This window comes from Musca domestica, unplaced genomic scaffold, assembly GCF_030504385.1.
Source record: "Musca domestica strain aabys unplaced genomic scaffold, Musca_domestica.polishedcontigs.V.1.1 5, whole genome shotgun sequence".
Taxonomy (NCBI): Eukaryota; Metazoa; Arthropoda; class Insecta; order Diptera; family Muscidae; genus Musca; species Musca domestica.
Window position 1 is genome coordinate 20,226,815 of NW_026712346.1, and position 22,101 is coordinate 20,248,915.

Consider the following 22,101-nt stretch of genomic DNA (forward strand, 5'->3'; position numbering starts at 1 on the left):
CAAGATTCAAATCAATTTGGCCACCACAGTTCCTGGTCTGCGTTCGTGTATTTCCGGACTCTCATGATCTTTGGACGACTATATCTAGTAAAATACTCCACAAATCTTCGCCTCGGACCACTGATGGATTTTGCTGAAACTTTGTTCAGAAATGATTATAAGCACCGGTTAGCAACAGACTGCACATGGTGTCAACGTTTGGCGATTGTAACACAACGAACACATGTAGTTTTATCAGAATCGATCGAACACGCAAAACGACAGGAGAATGACTGATCGATGATATGATAACTCTGCTTAAAATTTCTGCGTTATGCTTTGTATCGTATTCTAATAAAAGCTTTGGTGTTTAGCTGGCAGAACTCTAATAAAAAGACATTGCAGTTAAAAAACATTGTAACAAAAAAAATGGGAGAATAAAGCTATTACCGGTACAGTGTTTAACTTAGAGAAGAGTCCACAGAGAAACCATATGATCATAGAAATGGAATCGCAGACAAGGCAATAGAAATTATGGACAGCTCACCTACTAGTTCATAATTTCTGATCATATATGTATGATTTCTGATGTAAATATCAGAGTTATCTGTTTTGATCAAATGAAATATGCAAAGGAAATAAGCATAATACTAAAGAAAATTTAAATCGCAACTCACATCAGATTAATTATTTCCAATAATGACTATCGCATTGGCTCGACACGAAAACTTCTTTTTGAAAAAAAAAGGTATTCGGTCCACTTTCCCTTAAGGTTTGGCACTTTTACTTTTAACAAAAATGATTCACTTTCCCAATGAAATGCCTCTCGATGTAGACTCCTGGAGTGACGACAAACAAAATGGACGAAAATATGTCTTTCATTGAAATGGAAACCTCGGTATTACCTTTAACTCGCTACTTCCCTTCCAGTTAAAAAAAAATTGTTAACAAAGGTATTCGATCAACATCAGGTTGTTGACAGGTAGAGGGCGTTTATGTACTAGGCTAACACAACCAAAACATTAAGGAGGTAGAAAAAAACGTCCATAAAAAGTATGTCGTACATCTGAAGGGCAAGCGCTTCTACACTTGGAGGACAAAACATTGCAGATATAACTGTATTAGTTGAAGATAGTGCAGCTGATGTACCTTGTATGTGGCGCAGCCGCAAACTCTTCCACTAAGATGTTTGGTGTCGTATGTTCTGTAAAATTTTGTTTTAAAATTCAAATTTGAGCAAAAATTTCCTTTTATCCTCCTCCACCCAAGAGGCTATACCTTATACCGTTGTAATGAAATGCATATTACGGCTCTTGGGAGAAACATGTATATGGGACCTATTTCTGCACCGACTTTTAACAAATCTAACATACTTCTTTTAATTCTGCCACGAGAGTAACAAGATGTCGTCTTATTCTTACTGAAATCTGTTCTCTCCTCAGCTCATATTGTGAAAACATTATAGATAATAAACCAAAAACAAGGGTTTTGCATGTTTATTTCTTATTTTTATTCTGATTTATTATTAAAATACGTACATATATTCCTAATACATATACACATAAATTATATACAAGAACATTTATCAAACACAATTGATACATTTGTATTTCCTAAAAAATATAAATCGTTAAAATTATTTGATGTTTTAAATACTAACTAAAATTTCACACATAAAGTGTAGCATTTTTTTGGAACACTTTTTTATCGCAGCAATGAACTCGTGCTGGAAATATCATAATTTTTCTTCCTTAACACTGTACATGTGCACTTGGGCGTTTATGCCAAAGTTACTATTCGTCATAAAGTCGAACTCTCTCGATTTAGACAATACTTTTGCAATATCAGACGGTTGAATAATATGAATTGGATCAATGAAAGAGCACTTCTCTTGATGCTTTAAACTAAGTGCGCTCCTTACAATCTTTTGAAGAAAAATGTTTAGTGAGTGGGCTAAAACTATTTGTGCGGAGGGATACCATAAGTTAGGACATATCTCTTCGTGCTCTAGATTTATACTTAAATCTTTACATATATCTGTTATCAGCCTACATTCATTTTTTAAATTAGATGGTGGTGGAAGATATATATGTTTCGAACCCGAGTTAATTTTCAATTCTAAGCTCGATGTAGTAGATTTTCCATTGCTAATCTCGTTCTGTTGTCTAATTTCATCTACGTCGATGATCTGATTTTCTTCTTCGTCACGTTGGTAATTAATTAGAACTGGCCACACTTTATCTATCCACTTTATGACTTTTCGACAATCAGAAAGTGTGTCGTTTATTGAAGTTTCTTTGTGCATCAATTCTCCTTTTACAATCTCTTTAAAGTTTTTGCAATTATTATCAGTACGTTCATTGATTTTAGGCAATGATTTAATATCTGGTGTATAAGCATAGTGACGGGCGAAAGTAGCTATTTCCTTTGTTGTCCAAAATGTCTCCCGGTTTGAGATATTTATATTTTGCAAATCCTTGTGACTTCGCATTAGAACTGAAATGTGTTTGGCTCTAAGCCACTCATGTGTGCGCTGTTTAAAGGCTGTTAAGGATTGAAAATCCCCGTTAGATTTCGATACAAATGGAAATGCCGACACTAACGAGTCCTCGGGAGCGATGAGTTTTAATCTCCGTAATATAAATTCTACAGCATTTTGCATATTTGAAAATTGCTGTCGTAAAACATGCTTTTCGAAGAGAACACGTTTCATTTGCATTAATTGAAAAATGTTGAGAGTATTAAGGCGCTGCTGCTTTAGGCCATAATGAACTTGTGGGGAATTGACCTGCACGGACGTCTTGAGAGATGGCATGTAATCATGATCCGCTGTTAATTTTTCTGTTGACATGTTGCTGAAAGTTGTTTCTTTCGGTTGAGGTTGTTTAAATTGTTGCTTTAGTAAACTAACTTGAGGCTTTAGCAATGAAACCTGCTTTTTCTGTTGTTGTTTCAATTTCATCTGCAATGGATCAATAATATAAAGTTTTCCCTCTTTGTAAAAAACTACATTTTTAGTAGAAGAGCCACCATTTGTCTTTGACATGTTTTTTAAAGATATCATGTTTTGTTTTGTGGCGATTGCTTGAATTTGATCTGTAATTTTTGTTGTTGATAATGTAGATGTGATTGTTGTCGTTGTTGGAGTTTTAGCGTTAGTACTAAATGTCACAACTTGGGGTTTTGTTTGCATATTTTCAGGTACAATTTTAAATATATTTGGTTTCATTGTGGGAATTGGATTATTTTTCGGCCCCACTGCTGGCCTTGATACTGAAAATTGAAAAAAAGCACATAAGTTAATAAAATTGAAAAGTCAATTTATTTTTAAAGTTTGGTTATAGAATGCTAATACTAAAAGAAAACTACACCGCTTTAATAAGTTCCAAACACCTTTCAATTTTCAAAATTCCTTAAACAGGCTATTAATTTCGAAACAAACTGTCCCGGAGACATAAACTTATAGTTATGTTTAGAATTTGTAAGGATTCTTCATCAAATTTTTTCGAAAAAATATATTAAAGATATGTTGCATCGGTATGACTTATGTGAGGCATAACCATCCAAGTATCCTATAATCCTGGTTATGGAAAGATCCAGTACGAAAAACTTATGGATAACGCTAAATATCAAAAACTTCTAGGATCTCTTTTGTACATAAGCGTTAACTCGAGACCGGATATTGCTGCTTGCGTGTCATATTTAGTGCAACAAGTTAGTGAACCGAATCAAGAAGATTGGAACGGCTACGCCGATGCGAATAGGGCAGCGAAAGTTGAAGGTCAATCTCGGGATACATTTTTCGGTTTTCATGGTAGCGAGCGCTTTCGGAAGCTTGAAAGGAAGTTATATGGTTGAAAAATTACTTGCAGACATTCAAGTCGTCAAGGATTACGTTGAGAATAATCTTGTTCCTTGCAAATACTGTCCTACGGAAAGAATGATTGCAGACATAACGACAAAACCATTACCAGCTCAGGTTATAGATCATATGTTGAAGTTGAATTTGATTGAGGAAAGGCTTTGGAGAATCAATCTAATTCTGTGCACAATTATTCACATTTATTTCTCATTTATTGTTTTATAATAACTATTCGAAGTATTAAAATCACTGTTGGTAGATTTTTACTACATGGAAAATCCTAACACCTCTAAACACACATACATAGTATGCAGGTGTATTAAGTTTGTCATTCCTATTGTAACTCATGGAAATAATGATTTTAGACCCTACCAACGTATATATGTTCATGATCATGAAGGTCTAGTTCGAAATGGCAATATCGTTCTACGATATCAACGTCGATAATATGGTTATATCGTTCCACAAGACTGAAGACTGACGTTACAGTTTATTCAAAATTGGTAGATGAGTATTTTATGTAGAGTTGCCATATATCGAATATGTCAACATTAAAGGGCAAGTTCCTTCATCATAATTCTTCCCGCACGTACTACCTTATTCTGGTGAAAATCTAATGTTACGTTTCCGTATTTTGCTACGTACAGAAATTTGATTTGAATTGTTTGACTCTGCTTCCGCATCCACATTGTTTTGCTCATTGATATTCATCTCCCGCCGTGTCAAATCCATAAAAACTTGATTGTGGTGTAAAATTTTTTCGCGATTGAAGAAACATTTCCATGGCTACTTCAATGTTATTATGTTAATGACTGAACATAATCTGGTGGTGATCGAATATTTAGTGAGGCGTGTAAGTCTTACTTGGTGGCTGAACATAATCTAGTGGTGATCGAATATCAGAGTATTGAAATCGTGAAGATTTGGTCGTACAGTTGTGTTTTGTTTTCGAATCATCCCGTTGTCGTATTTGATCAATATTCGTTTAATTCGTTTGCCATCATAAAGAATTTCGTAGTGTAGGTCCCCAAACCGATTTAGGACTACTCCGGGAATCCATTTGAACCAACGACAGTTATTCGACAACAAATAAACATTCTGCATCGGCTTGAAGCTGGGGAAGTTAGCATTGAACTGCATACTGTTTTTGAAGGTTAATTTTATTTGAACCCATTGATTTCATTGCATTCTTTATAGACTGTACCGAACGTTCAGCCTGTCCATTCGTGGAAGGGTTATGTGGTGCTGTAAATTTGTGGTACTTAACACCCACATTGGTAAGAAACTCTTTAAACTCTGTTGAAGAAAAACATGTGCTATTATCTGTAGCAACTGTATTTGGCACCCCGTAAGTAGCAAATAGCTCATCCAGAATTGCGATTGTAGCGGCTGATGTACTCGTATGCGTTATATTTTCCACGATCCATTTGTTGAATGCATCGGTTACTATTAGAAGCATTGTTCCTGGAAATGGACCAGCGTAATCCACATGAATACGATCTCATGGACCCTTCGGATAATACCAGTGATGTTCTCTGAGCTTTGGTGGTTCGTTAGCAAATACAGCACAGTTACGGAAAGAATGATTGCAGACATAACGACAAAACCATTACCAGCTCAGGTTATAGATCATATGTTGAAGTTGAATTTGATTGAGGAAAGGCTTTGGAGAATCAATCTAATTCTGTGCACAATTATTCACATTTATTTCTCATTTATTGTTTTATAATAACTATTCGAAGTATTAAAATCACTGTTGGTAGATTTTTACTACATGGAAAATCCTAACACCTCTAAACACACATACATAGTATGCAGGTGTATTAAGTTTGTCATTCCTATTGTAACTCATGGAAATAATGATTTTAGACCCTACCAACGTATATATGTTCATGATCATGAAGGTCTAGTTCGAAATGGCAATATCGTTCTACGGTATCAACGTCGATAATATGGTTATATCGTTCCACAAGACTGAAGACTGACGTTACAGTTTATTCAAAATTGGTAGATGAGTATTTTATGTAGAGTTGCCATATATCGAATATGTCAACATTAAAGGGCAAGTTCCTTCATCATAATTCTTCCCGCACGTACTACCTTATTCTGGTGAAAATCTAATGTTACGTTTCCGTATTTTGCTACGTACAGAAATTTGATTTGAATTGTTTGACTCTGCTTCCGCATCCACATTGTTTTGCTCATTGATATTCATCTCCCGCCGTGTCAAATCCATAAAAACTTGATTGTGGTGTAAAATTTTTTCGCGATTGAAGAAACATTTCCATGGCTACTTCAATGTTATTATGTTAATGACTGAACATAATCTGGTGGTGATCGAATATTTAGTGAGGCGTGTAAGTCTTACTTGGTGGCTGAACATAATCTAGTGGTGATCGAATATCAGAGTATTGAAATCGTGAAGATTTGGTCGTACAGTTGTGTTTTGTTTTCGAATCATCCCGTTGTCGTATTTGATCAATATTCGTTTAATTCGTTTGCCATCATAAAGAATTTCGTAGTGTAGGTCCCCAAACCGATTTAGGACTACTCCGGGAATCCATTTGAACCAACGACAGTTATTCGACAACAAATAAACATTCTGCATCGGCTTGAAGCTGGGGAAGTTAGCATTGAACTGCATACTGTTTTTGAAGGTTAATTTTATTTGAACCCATTGATTTCATTGCATTCTTTATAGACTGTACCGAACGTTCAGCCTGTCCATTCGTGGAAGGGTTATGTGGTGCTGTAAATTTGTGGTACTTAACACCCACATTGGTAAGAAACTCTTTAAACTCTGTTGAAGAAAAACATGTGCTATTATCTGTAGCAACTGTATTTGGCACCCCGTAAGTAGCAAATAGCTCATCCAGAATTGCGATTGTAGCGGCTGATGTACTCGTATGCGTTATATTTTCCACGATCCATTTGTTGAATGCATCGGTTACTATTAGAAGCATTGTTCCTGGAAATGGACCAGCGTAATCCACATGAATACGATCTCATGGACCCTTCGGATAATACCAGTGATGTTCTCTGAGCTTTGGTGGTTCGTTAGCAAATACAGCACAGTTATGACAATTTTTAGCTATACCCTTAATATCCTTATCGATGCCTGGCCAATACACAAAGGATCTTTCAAGCCCCTTCATTTTGACGATGCCCAAATGACCTGAATGTAAATCTTGAAGAATCTTTGACCGTAGTTTGGGAGATATCACTACTCTATGCTCAAGTTTCCTAAGAAATCAGCAAAGTTGCAATTTATTGCGGCCATTTTCTTAATTCTGTTATCATCAATGTTGTGACCCAGAGATTCAATGGTTTTGCACCAAAGATCGTTTTAACTTTAAGCATGTGCTAACTTCTCTTCGATCTGAAGATGCGAATATGCGTCATCACCCATTTTATGGAAAATATGCTCCAGAAATTGAATGGTTTTTGCACCAAAATACACATTTAGATCGTTTTAACTTTAAGACTTTTTCTTTTAATCGTGCAAGTGTTGCCCTCAATCCGGTTAACAATTTATCAAAATTCTCTGCATTAATCAAAATGCACGACATTTAAACAACACGGGTAGATCTTATTGAGCCATGGGTTGTTCTTGTTGTAGCAGATCATACATCCGTGTTCGTTCGGTTTCCATTTTCTGACTCAGTTCAATCAGGTTCTGCCTCTAAGTCCAGTCTCAAAAAGGATGCAACCTGTATGGGTTGTGTCCATAACGAGACTGGAGTTAGGAATTTCTAGATTGTCTGAAGACTCTTTACTGCCAAGTTTCATGCTGGAGGGAAATTTCTGAGCTCTCCTTTTGGAGTTTACAAATTTAAAGAAATTCTTAGGATTGTTTAATAAATTCTGCCGTATTTGGGCTAAATGCTGAGAGTAACATTTGGAGTTTTCCGAATTATATCTATTTCTTGCCATGGAATATTTTGAATAATTTACAGCAGTGTTGGATTTTTTGAAATTTTTAAAAAGTCTATTTTTAATATTACGTAGACGTCTTAGTGTAGGTGTAAACCAAGCAGGGCCATGGTCAACTAATTGTTTTGCCATTGGTACGGAGCTAGCTAGAGCTAAATTGAGCTGTTCATAAAATTTAGAAACACATGAATCAATATCGCCATTGATGCACCATATAGAACCTGATAAGAGAGAGCGTAGTAGGGGTATATTGGCCTTCGCAAAATTTCGCCTACTAGATAAAGTATTAATAACGGTAATATTGGACAGAGTGTTCCTTAATTCAAGGTTTAAAAGGAGCGTTGGATGATAAGTATCCTCAGGAATTACAAATGGAGGACTTCTACAAAGCGAAATATTTAGGGAAGATGAGAAAATTAAATCTAGGAGTCGTTCCTTATCATTGAGTATAAAATTTACTTGGTATAAACAAAGATCATAAATCTTATCCCAAAAAGCGTCGAATACAACTGGGTAAGTGGAGGGTATATAGTCTAATTTATTATCACCCGAGACCCAAGAAACATTAGGAAGATTAAAATCACCCATGCAAATCAAAGTAGAGTTATCAGTTAGCAAAGAGGAAACTTTTCCAAAAAGATCAGCGTGATTTAAGTAAGTTTCAACCCCTGAATTGGGTGTAATATATGAGCAGGTTATATATGTATATTGTATTACCAAAGAATATTAGCTTTGCACAAACAAATTCATTATTTGGGTCAACAAAAATATCGACAGCTTCGGAAGGAATCGAGTGGTGGACTGCAATCAGAACCCCACCACTTTTTTTATTTAACCTATCCTTTCTGAAAATTAGATAATTATCGGGAAATATTTCTGTATCAAGAATATCTGGTTTGAGCCAAGTTTCAGTAAAAACAATTATTTTATGTTCGCAGTATACACTTTTAAGGAAAACATTACTCAATTTAGTGTTAAGACCTCTTACATTCTGATATAGTATAGATATGACATCATTTAGTTTTTTGATACTGTTGGAATATTCACAGATCTAGGGGTTTTAGTACGTTCTCTGAAAACAAATTCCTTTACTAAGGCACCATCGGGCCAAAACGAGTTATTGACAATAGTATTTAATATTTTGTGAGGCACATTTATTTTAAAAGAAGAAATTTCACGTCGTTGAGAGGAACTAAATTTGAATACATTTATATCGTTATCTGACAGATCGGTTATTTTAGATTTCACGTAGTTACGAATAGCATCAGTTGAAGTATTTGGGTGCAGCCTAGATAAAAATACAGTTTTACGAGGTGCAACAACATTAAAACCAGCGCATTTCAGATGCATATAGTTATCACATAAATAACATGTGATAAGACGTTCAGTAACGTTTTTAATATTGCAATCCTTGTAAGAGCAAGCCATTATCAACAGTTAAAAATAGAAGATGCGAATATCCAGATGACAAAAATGTTTTGCTCCACTCACAATAATTCTAGGGTTGACTGTAAGTTTGTAATTGGCAGTTATTCTCCTTTCTTAGCAACAACCCATGCCCTTCTGAAAACTCGACCCGTTCATAAAAACAATCGATTATGATGGCATAGGCTTCTCTCAGCGCAAAACGTATTTATCTCGGCCTGGCACATACTGGGTTTGCATCCTTTTTAAGTGTTGTTTTATGGGTGGAAAATTTAACTTAACGGCAGTACCACTAAAAATGTCTTTAAACTCTGCTAGAAGTTTTTGTAGCTGATCTGCTTCACTAGGAATTATGTGTTCATCTTGATTTCACCAATAAAATCAATCTTTTTGACGAACTGTGCAATCCATTCTCTGCCAAATAGCCAATCGAATGGTGTCCACCGTGTGGTGGACACATGTTTTGAACTGCATTATGTATCTTAGATGTGCTAAATCTCGCACTATTATTTGCTTTAGTGTCCTAATACTGTATCCTCAATGCGGGCTATGTTAGCAACAGGTAACAGGGCTATGTCAGTAAAAGGTAACAGGCTTCCAGGCGTTAAGCATTTTCATATGCAGTTTTAAAATGTTCAGTCTACTTTGCAATTATCTGGTCACATATGCTCCGCGACTCCAACCCATAAAGCAGCTGTTCAGTTAGCAGTCTGTCCAAAAACTCACTGTATCCGCGATGCACAGCTGTTTTCCTAAGTCGTAGTGTAAAATCTGCTAAAGATTCCTTTTTTTCCTGAATGAATAGACGAAACTTGATGCTTTCGTCAAATTCTTTACTCTTCTTGTCAAAGTTGTGAAGTCCTGTGGTTCCTTAGGACTTATTTACAGTGTTGAGCCTTTGGGATACTACTCAATTTAAAAGCACACTTGCAACGAGTAAAGTAAATTTCAACGGCCGTCTCTTAATTTTCTTTGTATGGAGAAAAAAACAAGTGGCGTATTTGCTGTTCCCTGTTACATTTCTCCCTGTTACATTCTGTTGTTAAATACCACTACCGCCTGTGTACTATTTATGGCTGACTCCCGTAGTACATTTGCAAATATTTCTGCAAGTCCTTGGAATTCAGCGGCGAATTGAACTATCCCACTTCTGACACTAGTCAATAGAAGTTACAGTTAAATGAGTATTTTATATATAATTGCCATATATTGGATATGTCAACATTAAATGGCAAGTTCATACATAACAGTATAGTCCCATATAACGATACCTCCCGATATTCGGTATTTTGATGATTTTAGCCACACTTTTTTATGGATTTGGAATGGAATATGATGTGTTAAATTTTTAATCAGACAAAATATTGTGCACATAGTTCTACAAAAACCATCAAGTCTTATGAACAAAATGCAAAAGCTCATTATTCGCATTTTAATAGTCCCCAAAGGTTGTCAGATCAGTGTTGTCTTCGTTCGCTTACTCGTAAAAAGCATAACACGCCTAGTTTAAACGGAAAACTGTAGAGCCTGGGTGATCGAAATAAAAATGTTATAAATCATTGTAAGTACTAATTCGTTAAAGTTTCGATTTTCTTGATACTACATTAAACAATTTATTTTTAATTTGAATACTTGTATATTATCCACACTGTAACATTTAAATTTTTGTCAAACAAGAGTTTTTACCATATATACGTATATATTTACTCGTACACAAAAAAAATAGCTTGCCTATTCGTCAGAATATGAGATTCGTAATTGTATGATTATTTAATATTTTAATGTGCATAATTGAATGCGTAATTAAAAATAATATTCTCTTTTTAGTGGACATTTCTATTGAAATGGGACATATTAAGAAACCAGGGATGGAATTTCTGTAAATAAACAAAAATACAATATAACAAAAACCCGCATAAGGAATCATTTTATCTTCTCAATTATCAATCTATGTAAAAATTGTATTTGTATTTTAAAACTAGCTGACCCTGTCCGCGTTGCCGGCCCGTAGTTTTAGTCTATTATGCATATTTGTCAAAGCATAATTATTCAAAGATATGACTGTTATAAGTGTTCATGTACTGGTCGATTAATTTTTAGTTTTTAGTCAAATGAGCAGTAATTTGGAATTTACTGTATTTTGTACACCTCATAATTGAGGGCTGAATGATTTAAGAATAGCCAAAGTTAATTACTTTTTTAAACCCATTAACACCTCAGATTGTGCATTAGAGTTCTCATAAGTCCGCCAAAAGGTGGACTTGTGGGGGTACTATTACATGGAGAAAATTCTAAAATTTGTAGATATGTTGAAATTTTTGTGTACGATTTTCACCCCCCCCCCCCCCCAAATACACATTTTTAGCCAAATCCTTTGAAATAAGGTAAAATCAGGAAGTACCTTCATATGGGCACTACTGCGAAACATCGACCTACATTGAAAACTTTCTTCACCCCTTATAATCCAAGATGACAAATAGAGGTTAAATCGAAAATATAGCAGAACAACATAGCATGTCAAACTGAAAAAAATTCACGTGATTTAAATAAGTAAAAATAATTTTATCCATCTCATAATTGAGGGCAGACTGATTTCAGGATAATCAAATATAATTACTATTTTACTCCAATTACCGTAAGATGGGAACTAATTTTATTTGTCATTTAAATTGTAAATTGGAGACGCCATAAAGTCCATATTTTTCATCATAGTATAATTCAATGACGATTCAACAAATATTCGGTCCCGTGCTACTTTTTTATATTTATAATTTGTTCTTGTTTTTCACAATTTATTTGATTTGGGATGTACATCTATATCTACGTTCCCAACCAATATTCTCTTGGGGGTTACAAATTCAATAGAATACAAAATTTTCTTTTCTGACCACACATTAGATGTGAAAGTGGGCTTGGGATACTCCAATGTGGGGACTTTACATGAATAAATTTCTATGTGGCAATTATCTGTACGATGGTTCCTTACGCCAGGGTAGCATAAATACAATTTTTTAGTGGTCAAGACCAATATGGGCCCTACTCCGAGAATTTTCTACTCCCTTAGAAACAAAGATGCCAAATAAGGGCCAAAAATAGAAGAAAATGACGAAGACTCCAAAAATAGCTTAAATCATACAATGGTTATTTATGATCGATATCATATATCATATTGCAGGTCATGAAAAAGCGATTTAAGGTATCTTAAATGTTCGGGAAGAATTTTTGGAAGGATAGAAATCCTTTTCTTACTAAAAGTCCCATTCGCTCTACTATTTTGCACCCTTTATATTTGGTACTTTACTGATTGTAGTCCCAAAAATTTTTGCATTTTGAGCTCTCATTGGACGGATTATTGTCACATGAAAGAAGTAGGTCCACGCTTTGAAATGAGCACCATTAGTCTTTTTCGGTCATTTTTGTTTGTTTAAATGTCTGCGCATCTTCCAGCTGAAGCACGATGTAGGCCCTGGAGTTGAAAGGTAGATGTTAGTTACAATCGTATTTCGCACTTATTTCATTTTTTGGTGAAAAATTGTATATAGTGAAAAATTATTCTTTATTTCGTTCACAAAAAATCCACTGAATTCAATATGATAATACAAATTGAAAAAAAAATGACAAAAGAATAATAACAAATTGAAAAAATCTTCAACTTGTTCGCTGATTTTTTACAGGAACTGTTTAAAGATCCTTACAAAGTTTGTCAATAGAATGTACTTTTATTTTAAAATTCAATTCCATTGGACATTTTTTTCGATATTTTCCCGTTTTGAGAATTTTTGTAATGAGATCTCTTTTTTCGTAATTTTTTTTTTTAGCGATTTTGAAAAGGTTATTATCTTCTAACTTTGGTGTGACCGCGTTAAATTTCGATATCATCTATTCCGTTTCGCCACCACATAATTCGGTACTACACTTCCATGTAACCCGTCATCAATTTCAGTTCTCAAGAAATCAAGTCAATTAAATAAATTGATATTAATATTCGAATTCAAAAATAAAATATAAAAAACACTACAAATGTACATTAGAAAAAAGTGAGTCAAAATGGAAAAAAATCATGCAAAATAAAACATTACTATTGTACATTTCAAAAGTCAAAATGAAAATGTTAATATATCACATTTTCACGTGATTTTTTTTGTATTGTCCTTTTCGGATAGGAGACAATTCCGAATTTGTATGAATCATTAAAATCAGTTCAGCGGTTCTTAAGTTATAAGCGTAGTAACTAACACAACTTTCATTTATATATATAGATGTTTTCAAAGATTTAAAAAAAAAAATTTAAGCATTTTCAATTGCATGTAGCCCCCACATAAAATTACCACCATATATTCGGTATTTTCATGTTTTTGGTCAAATTGTTTATGGGATTGCCTTTCCCTAGTCGAAAATTGTCTCTATAGGTACAAGTATGGCACAACTACAGAAGGTAGAACAAAACTACCCCCTAAATACAATTGTTTTCTTTTGGCGCCCTTGTTCTGTCAAAAAATATATACATTTTGTGTACATATGTGTGTATTGTTTCGCGTAAAAAATACAGTATTTTGAAATTATTTAAAATTCGGTTGTAAAATAAATGCATACTTTCGACGTTTATGGGCAACACATTGTACAAATTTGGGATAAGACTGTAATCGCCTACTAGTTTAGATTCAATCTTGTGAAATAACCCCAAAATTCCATTTTTTTCATGGGTTTTCCCCAATATAAGAGTTTTATTAAAAAAAGAAAAATAAACAAAATCAACTGTCGCATATTTAAAAGTCTAATTAACATATATTAAAGACTCTAGCACAGAGGTAAATTTTTCTAGTTCCTTTGAAGTTGTGCAACCTTTCTTATTCCGGCAAGTATTTCCGAATTTAGTCAGATATTTCAAAGGATTTGTTCCTTATAATAGCCTGCATATTGGTATTTTTTATTTAAATGTTTAAATGGTCAGCAATATTGCCACAAAGTATTTGGTCATAGAGGTATCGAAGCACTTCAAGAAATGCAGAAACATAATCTTGCAAATGGGATGTGTATTCAGGATTGTGGATTCAGGAATGATGCGAGGTATGTTGTGAATGTAAAATGACTTAAAACCCGTTTAACAAATAATTTGAAAATTAATCAACTCGGGCGTTGAATTTAGTTCATACGAATGTAACTTTCATTTACTATCATACCCGTAACTAACTTTAAATCGACAGAGGATTTACTAAAACTTGTAGCCTGTTCAGCAAAATTATTTTTCTACCATTTGCAAGTCAAATGACAGACAAATAGATTTTTTGGTTTTAGTACGTAATAAATGAAAAGTGCTTTTATCAAAATACAGAATAGAGAGAGGTACTGATATATGTGGCCTATACGAAAACCTGGACCTGCATAGACAATTTTCTGTCACAGACTGTAGTTCCCATTACGGACTCTAAATACGTAATTTGAAACTACTCCGGTAAATAATGACGCTAAAATCATCAAAATACCGAATATTGGGAGGGGGCTATACGAAGTCGTGTACCTGCAAAGACAATTTTCTGTCATAGGCTGTAGTGTCCATTACGAACTTCAAATACTAAATTTGAGACATTTTAGGTGAATAATGTCGTTAAAATCATCAAAATACCGAATTTAGGGAGGTACTGTTATATGGGGGCTATATGAAGAAGTGGACCTGCACAGACAATTTTCTGTCTTAGGCTGTAGTATCCATTTCGAACTTCAAATGCCAAATTTAAAACAATTACGGTGAATAACGTCGTTAAAATCATCAAAATACGGTATATCGGGAGGTACAGTTAACTGGAGGCTATATGAAAACGTGGACCTAGATGACACATTTACGAACTTAACCTGCCTACTGGAAAATAAACATGTGTGCAAAATATACATTCTTTGTTGGGTCTGACATGAGTATTTTGAGGAGTTACAAACGAAATGACAAAGTTAATATACCCTCCATAGTATGGTGGAGGGTATAATAAAATATGTGATATAAATTATGTTGCTAATTAAAGAAAAAATCATAACTACGGAAAATCCCATCGTGTAGTTTTTTCAACAATATACGCTAATCTTTTACAATCGTCTCTAAAAATAACAAAACACAAATTACTAACATTTTTCCCACATCTTTTAATTTTTAAAAGAAAATAAGGTTGATAACTTATTAGTTGAAATTTTCAAAATCTTCAAAGTATCGGGAGCTGACCCTGTAACTCATATTACGTTACATAAACTGTTCTAGCACTCAAAATAGCAAGTACCGTATACCATAACCTGCTAAATAAAATAATACAAGATTGTTTTAAGTTGTACACAGGCACGATCTTGTAAAAATATTATATAAGTCTCAATGAGAATAATTTCAATCGCACAGTAACATTTTGAAATCATTGACAAAAAAACTAAAGGGGGATATTATCAAAAGTTATTGAAAAATCTGACGAAAACTTCAAAACCAAATATACCACGTTAGAAGTACAAATAATGACGATGTGTTGATATTGCAAATTTGGTACTTACCAGATGTTGTTGGGACACCTGCACTTGGAATTGTTAAAAGTTTAGGAGCTATTGAAGGTGAGGATTCGAGAGTCTTTTTATTTGGCGCTGACGAAGAAGTGGCAACAAGCATTTGCATATACTTAACTTTGCCTGTAGAATCAACTAACTGAACTAATTTCTTTTGTAAAATTTGTTTAGCAGGAACAGAAGAGTGCTTAGTTTGTATATTTGTTGGCCGTGCTGAATTTATGGGTGTAGATTGTGAAGCTGATATATTTCTGACTGAATTTGTAACTGGTAATATCGTTCTCTTAACAGCGGAAGTTACGGGATTGAAAGGCACACTAATCTTGACATCGTTATTTATAAAAATAGAGCTTTTATGCTGAGAAGGAACGCAATTTACTGCAATTGAAGTAGAGTTTGCAGCCAAAGGAGGCACTACCATCTGTTGTTGTTGATTGGTAGTTTCCATTGTCCTTATGTCTTCTTTCATCAGAATTTTAAAATCATTTAACATTGACATATTTTTGTGTTCATGTTTAATTTCCTTAGTTTTAATGTCCTTGTTTGTTTCAACAGTAGATTTAATCACATTCTCTAATTGTGTTTTCGATTGAATCTTGTCCGGAGAGCCAATTTTTGTAGCACTTATTGCTTTAACTGGGCTTTTGTGGACTTTTGCTTCGGAAATCACAAAAGTTGGTTGAATTTTTTCAATGTCAGCGCTTATAGAATTTTGGCTAGCTTCAATTTTATTCAAAAATTCCAAGAGATTATCGTCCACTAACTCTTCCGTTGGATGTACTTCGCAATGTCTATTTGTTCTACTTGGTAGATCGATCTCCGTTGTAGTTTTTCCAGTTTTATTGATAGGTTGATTACCAGAAATATTTTTTAACCAGACTTCTAATAATGTTTCAGCCCCTAGTGTTTGTATACCAGAAAGAGTTTTGTCTAATACCACCGTATGGAGAAGCTGAATTGGTTTTTGGTTAAATTCGTCATGGAAGAAAAGCTGCACTCTTATTGGAAATTCTCCCCAGCCCCTCCTGGCCACATGAAATGGTGGAGATAACACATCCACAACATCGTTTGGACGATATGAATGATGTAAGTGAAACCGAACTTTTTTTACAAATTTTTCAAGTGGAGTCGAAGATTTTTTCGTCTGAACATACACTAGCCACTTATGTGTTAATAATTGTGGCTTATGTCTCAGATCCATTGTTTGTTCCGCTCCAATAAATTTAGATGTATTACCGACCACAAATAAATGTTTTTCTTTATTGTTTAATCTAGACGAATTCAATGCATTAGCTAGTTTGCCTTTCCCCGCTTCTGCCTGAGTTATTGACAATTGTTTTGGCGAATCAGTTTTTAATGATTGCGCTGCATTTAAAAAAGCCGAAATATCAGTCCTCTGGTCATCATTTGCAGAGTGATCAATAACAATTCCCTGACCTCTTATAATTTGCTTTAATTTCCTTTCTTCTTTTTTCTGAATCTCGGATTTTGCTCGTATCGTTTGAACGGCATTCTTTGCTGCTGTTCTCTTAGGGCAAGAACGTATCACATCCGACAAGTCTTTCGGTTTTTTTCCAATTAGTTTTTTTAATGATGGATGTATTTGCATTTGTGGTCCTTTATCCTCTCTGCTAAATAAAAACTGTGCACTTCTTACGGCTGATGTTGTTACAGCCGCTACCGGCAAGTCTTGTTTTTTATAGTAATCCGAAACTAAAGAATACCTCAGTTTATCAAGAATACATCTTGCTTTTTCAAGACGGTCATCAATTTCAAGTAGCTGCTTTTGTTTAAATGCCAACTCACTAGTGAATTCTCGTTCAATGATTTGTCGAACTTTTTCCACACACGCCTCGCTTCTTCTTACGGAAAGAGTCCCCAAAGTATCTTGTTTTTGCCGTTTGGCAATACAACTTTCAGGGCCTCCAGATTCATCACATGTGATCTGTTCAGTTTGGTGATAATCTGGATCATGGAATTCACTAAGTTTACGTTTCCTGGGTGAAGACTGTCCACTGAACATGTCACTATTGAACAATCTTCCGGAAATAAATGTGTTTTAATGTCTGACAAACCTTGACCACTGCTCCCGTCAAGCTTGAAACAATAGAAATTCTGTGGAGTGTTCAAAAATTTAATATTATAATTTTATTGTTTCAATAAAATGATACGTATTCATTTATAAATATTATCACTTGCACTCTTGCATCAAAACAATTCATTTTATCCTATAACAAGCAAAACAAACCTAATTTACATGTAAATAAAATATTTTAAAGCACACACTACGCAGCAGAGTGTAAGGTCACTAGAAATATCTGTCGGCGTTGAAAATACTGATTCACCGGCGGGAAATAAATACACCAACAAGGTAGTGGCATCAACGGGTAAAGTACTCATTACCATTTTTGCTGATATAAATTAACGCGGTTAGTGGGAGAAATATATTTTTATCATATAAATAATATATCACAAGATTTGAAATAATAATTTTTTACAACAGAAATCAACAATAATTCTTTGCTTCTATTATAATATTTTGGTAATACGGCTACGACAAAACATTTTACATAGGCCCGTTCTTATATCTTTCCTTTATAGTCCATTTTTTGTTACCACCTACTTTAGGAAAAGTAAAGGACAAAGTTCACATTATCGTGTTTTCATTATTACATCTTTCCATTAAAATAAATGCATTTTTAAGAGATATGGCAAGTTTTTTGTAAAAGTAATTGGTAATCACTGCATTTTTTCGCAATGACATATTCATTTTAGTTTAAAAATAAAAAAACATGACGCATTTGTAATTTATTTATTTAACATTTGCGTTACCTATTTTTTATTTTTATTAATGTTGCTGTTACTGTCACATTATTAATATAAAATATGGCAACATGAATTCAGTAAATTTTTTGTTAAAAGATTAAGGAAAGATAGTCTGATCTTTTGCTTATCGGACAGTTCATACTTATAACCGGTCATAGGCCCGTTCTTATATATTTCCTTTATAGTCCACTTTTGTTATCCCTTACATTAGGAAAAGTAATAGATAAAGTTCACATTATCGGGTTCTCATTATTACATCTTTCTTTCAAAATATATGCATTTTTTACAGAGATATGGCAAGGTTTTTGTTCAAAGTATTCACTACACCACATAGTGGTAAGAGTATTATGCCTTTGTGCATTTGTTTGTAACATGGAGAAGGAAGCGAGATAGACCCATAGTTACTTTTGAGGATCTCCATAGAATCACTTTCTGAGTTGACTTATGCATGTCAGTGCGTTCGTCCGTCCGTACGTCTGTCCATGTATTCTTGTGAACAAAATGCAGCTCAGAAATATCTTTGCCAAAATTTATCGAGGTCAGTTCAGATTTGGATATAGCTCCCATATATATTTATCTGATTTCAAATTAATTTTGCACCAAATGGGCAATACAAGTCCGAATTTAAAAGATACAAATGTTTCGGCATATTTAGTCCTTTGAACTTTAAATTACAATTATAATCATAGCGTGTATGATTAAATTCTCCCATAAAATCTTTTCATTGTTATGTGGAACTCTACAAAATTAGCAATTTGCTATATTTTTTTATTTAAATAAATATTGCTGTTATTGCCATATTATCAATAAAAAAAATATGGCAACATGAATTCAGTAAACTTTACGTTAAATTATAAAGGGAAGATGGTCTGACCTATTGCTTATCGGACAGTTCATACATAAATGAACTTGTAATAACGAAAAACGATTTATGTGTCCGACAACATCACTTTTTTATCTATCGGCAAGATGTAATAACCGGCCATAGTGTATTTTTATATAGTATGTCGGGTATTGGCTGGGACTGGCAGGACATAACGTAACCATAAGATTTACACAATATTTTCAAAATCACGCGAAATGGCAAAACACTTTAAATGTACGTTTACCATAAAATTCACCACAAATTTGACCTTGCAAAACATACGTTAAATTTATTTTGATTAATGAAATATCGAGGTTAAACCGCATACAGGTTTTGAATGTTAATGTACTATAACTTTAGAAGGGATCATTCTAGATGTCAAAAATTTTAGTCATACAAATTTTAGTTGCCTTCTTAACCCATTAGTGGACGAAGTTCCCTGGGCACTATCTTTAAGCGATCTACACCAATTACAAATAAAAATGGTCCAGTTAATTTGTTTTAAAAACAATTTATTCAAAAAAGCTTATGGTTTTTGGAGTTATGGACCGTCCCTTATAAGGGACGCTGCGCATTGGATACACTTGGCTTATGATATTCCTTAAAGCAATTTTTAGGGTGGAGACCTTTGTCACACTTCTTACAAATAAAGTTAGACTTTTTGCCGCATAATCCACACCCTTTATCTGTTTTTGAATATTCAATAATGTGGTTTCTGCCATCATATCTTGTATCTGCACTGACATTGCTATTGCGCAAACCTCTTGATGCTGGGGTACCATACGATTCCAAATATGATGTTGCAAGATAACGGCGAAAATTTAGAAGAGTTGAACATGCCGGATCATTGGGATGTAACTTCTTCATTAACAGCCATGCATTCACTACTGACGCATCAAGCAAATATGCAAATATGGGCACCACCATTTTTTTCCTGATTCTAGAGCGGTAGACTGCAAATAGTTGGTCCATTTTATCCACTGCTCCCATGCCCACATTATATCGATGAAACAATTTTGGTTGAGAAATACTTACAGCACCCCGCCCTTTAACGAAGCGTTTGCATGTTCCCACTTTATTACTATCAAAATTGGTGGCAATTGTAACAACATTATTATTCTTCCATCGTGTTAGCAATATATTACCGTTACATGTAAATCGATGATCTTATGAACCTCTATATTCTTTTTTCATTGCCGGGATTGAGCGAAGGGGACATTTTTCTGTTCGACCTTCCCGTTTGGTTCCAGAGGTACATATTCCGATGGAAGACAAGTGTCGCAGTAATTTTACGGATGTGAAATAGTTTTCTATGAATACCTAGAATACGTAGAATTATATTATTATTTTTTTAATATGAACACTCTTATTATATTACCTTTAATACTTTATTAGATGGAACGTTAGCTTTTGAGAGGAGGTCAATGACCTTATCGGCACCTCCACCAAATTCTTTGGGAGTACTCTCTGCCGTTTTCCCCATATATATATATATATATATATATATATATATATATATATATATATATATATATATATATATATATATATATATATATATATATATATATATATATATAATATATATATATATATATATATATATATATATATATATATATATATATATATATATATATATATATATATATATATATATATATATATATATATATCAAATTGCACCATAAAACCGTTAGCAGAATTTAACGCCCAATTTTTAAAACCAAATCAACAATTCTTTTGGAGTTTATTTGCTTCACAAAATTTTTAATTATATCCTCGTTGAAAAATAATTCAAAAAAAATCAGTGGAGTTTTACATAACTGAGCTTCAGCACTTGGTGGAATCATAGTACATTCTGTATTTTTTTCGTAGGATGGTTTAACTTTGCGCCAACTATTCGTATTTCTCAGTCTGTTTGACACGTCGGAAACTCGCATGTATTTCTCAAGGGGCTCATCATCACTGTCATCCCAATCACTACTTTCTTTCCATGTTACTTCACATTGAGTAGATAACAGTTTTGGACCAAGGTGATTCATGTTTCCTTCGTGCTCATCATCGCTTTCATCAGTATCTACACCATCTATTGGTGGGATCGCGTAAATTTCAATGTCGTGCAACTCATTATCGTCAATAGCATCCAATTCATTCAGTATTTCAGAAACTGTAAGTCTGCACATATAAGATTTATTACTCAAGCAGTGGATTAAAATTGTACTACGGGCGCAGTGTCCCTCTTAGGGGAGGTTGCATTCATAGTCACTTTATGCACGTGTCACAACAATATTCGTTGGAGTGTCAGTAACGGCAATATCATCAAAATAATAAATTCGGAGAGGTACCATTTGATGGCGGCTATATGAAAATTGTTAAAATGATCCGGAGGAAAACATAACAAACTTACGAACTAACGTTGATAAAGAATATTTATACTTTGTAGGACTTAACACGATTATTCGAGGAGTTTTGAGTGGATTGCCAAAGTTACCTATCCTAAACAATATACTTAGACAAAATCAAGTAGTGACGTATGACTTATGTAAATATATGTCTAACTTTCTTATTGTCACACAGAACTTTTAGAAAACACTGGAAAGGTACAACCATGGTACAATGAAGAAAAGGTAGGCTAACTTTGAAAAAGTTGTTAGCATACAGGTCTACCTGTTTGGCT

The 22,101-nt window shown here is 33.9% G+C and overlaps 1 protein-coding gene across 1 annotated transcript; it reads right to left on the minus strand.

The window, feature by feature from the left end:
- Positions 1-1,465: 1,465 nt before the first annotated feature.
- On the minus strand, positions 1,466-18,053 carry LOC101895312 (uncharacterized). Its single transcript, XM_011294268.3, has 3 exons — positions 17,979-18,053; positions 15,722-17,845; positions 1,466-3,252 (listed from the first exon to the last, which is right to left on the minus strand). The coding sequence occupies exons 2-3, from the start codon at positions 17,751-17,753 to the stop codon at positions 1,715-1,717; spliced, it is 3,570 nt and encodes a 1,189-aa protein (XP_011292570.1). The 5' UTR covers positions 17,754-17,845; positions 17,979-18,053; the 3' UTR covers positions 1,466-1,714.
- Positions 18,054-22,101: the final 4,048 nt, after the last annotated feature.